Consider the following 890-nt stretch of genomic DNA (forward strand, 5'->3'; position numbering starts at 1 on the left):
GGTGACCCCGACCCGCGGCGAGCGGCTGCCGACGGTGACCCCGACCCGCGGCCGGGCTGCCAAGCCCCACAGACCATCGCTCCCCGGCAGCCCCCACAGGACCCCCCCTCCCCAGCCACGGCAAGCGGTTGCCAAAGCCTTACCGTGCTTGCCGTAGTAGTTGTCCCCTTGGCCCCCCATGCCGGCGAGCGCTCACGCCTCGGCCCCCGGCCCGCAGCAGATGCACAGCAGCCCCTACACCGCGGCCCTCGCCGAATGCGCCGCCCTGGGCGTGCCGTCGCCCGCCTCCGGTTAAACACACCAGAAAACCACCCTCCGGTGCGCAAACACGGCTTTAAAGGCGCAGCCGCTTCGCCGCGACCCTCTGCGCCTGGCTGTTTTTACGGCCTTGCAAAACACCGGTTGCAGCACCGGCTTCTCGCAAACTGCCGTGGGGCCCGGCGGCCACCGACGTGGCACGGTGGTCACCAGCACTGGGGACGGGGTGGTCTGGGCCTGGCAAACCCAGCACGGCGCAAAGGTCGGGAGGGTGCATGGGCAAGCGGCAAAAGCTGCCGGTTTCAACCGGCAAAGGGCACGAGGTCGGCAATGCCGGTGCCGATGCCCCTGCTCGCGGCGACGCCGAGCTTCCCATCCCCACCCCAGGGTTATATTTAGGCGATAAATAAATAACCGGCCAGACACGCCGGCTCGTGGTCAGGAATAGCACGCTGCCGCCCAGCACGGCCACAGCTCGGAGGGTCGCGGTCAGGCGGCACCGTGGCGTCGCTGCCGGCGCTCATAGGCTGCTGGTGATGTCAGGGCAGCCGGGATTTACACCCGCCGAAGTGGCTCTGGGAACAAAAGCCGAGGCTGGGTAGGGCTGGGCGGACCCCCTGCCCAGGAAAACC

General features: G+C 68.7%; 2 protein-coding genes across 3 annotated transcripts in view; one reads left to right on the forward strand and one right to left on the reverse strand.

Annotated features, from left to right (window-relative positions):
- SLC44A2 (solute carrier family 44 (choline transporter), member 2) overlaps positions 1-323 on the reverse strand; it is a 13,316-nt gene extending 12,993 nt beyond the window's left edge. For both annotated transcript variants that reach the window (XM_010572577.1, XM_010572575.1), the window contains exon 1: positions 144-323. In XM_010572577.1, the coding sequence (XP_010570879.1) occupies positions 144-180 (37 nt within the window). In that variant the 5' untranslated portion in view covers positions 181-323. The remainder of the gene's footprint in view (positions 1-143) is intronic.
- A 265-nt stretch (positions 324-588) lies between these two features.
- The window catches only part of AP1M2 (adaptor-related protein complex 1, mu 2 subunit), a 4,463-nt gene continuing 4,161 nt past the window's right edge, over positions 589-890 (forward strand). The window contains exon 1 of the mRNA XM_010572579.1: positions 589-594. Within this exon, the coding sequence (XP_010570881.1) occupies positions 589-594 (6 nt within the window). The remainder of the gene's footprint in view (positions 595-890) is intronic.

Source organism: Haliaeetus leucocephalus, unplaced genomic scaffold (genome assembly GCF_000737465.1).
Source record: "Haliaeetus leucocephalus isolate CR32 unplaced genomic scaffold, Haliaeetus_leucocephalus-4.0 Scaffold348, whole genome shotgun sequence".
NCBI lineage: Eukaryota > Metazoa > Chordata > Aves > Accipitriformes > Accipitridae > Haliaeetus > Haliaeetus leucocephalus.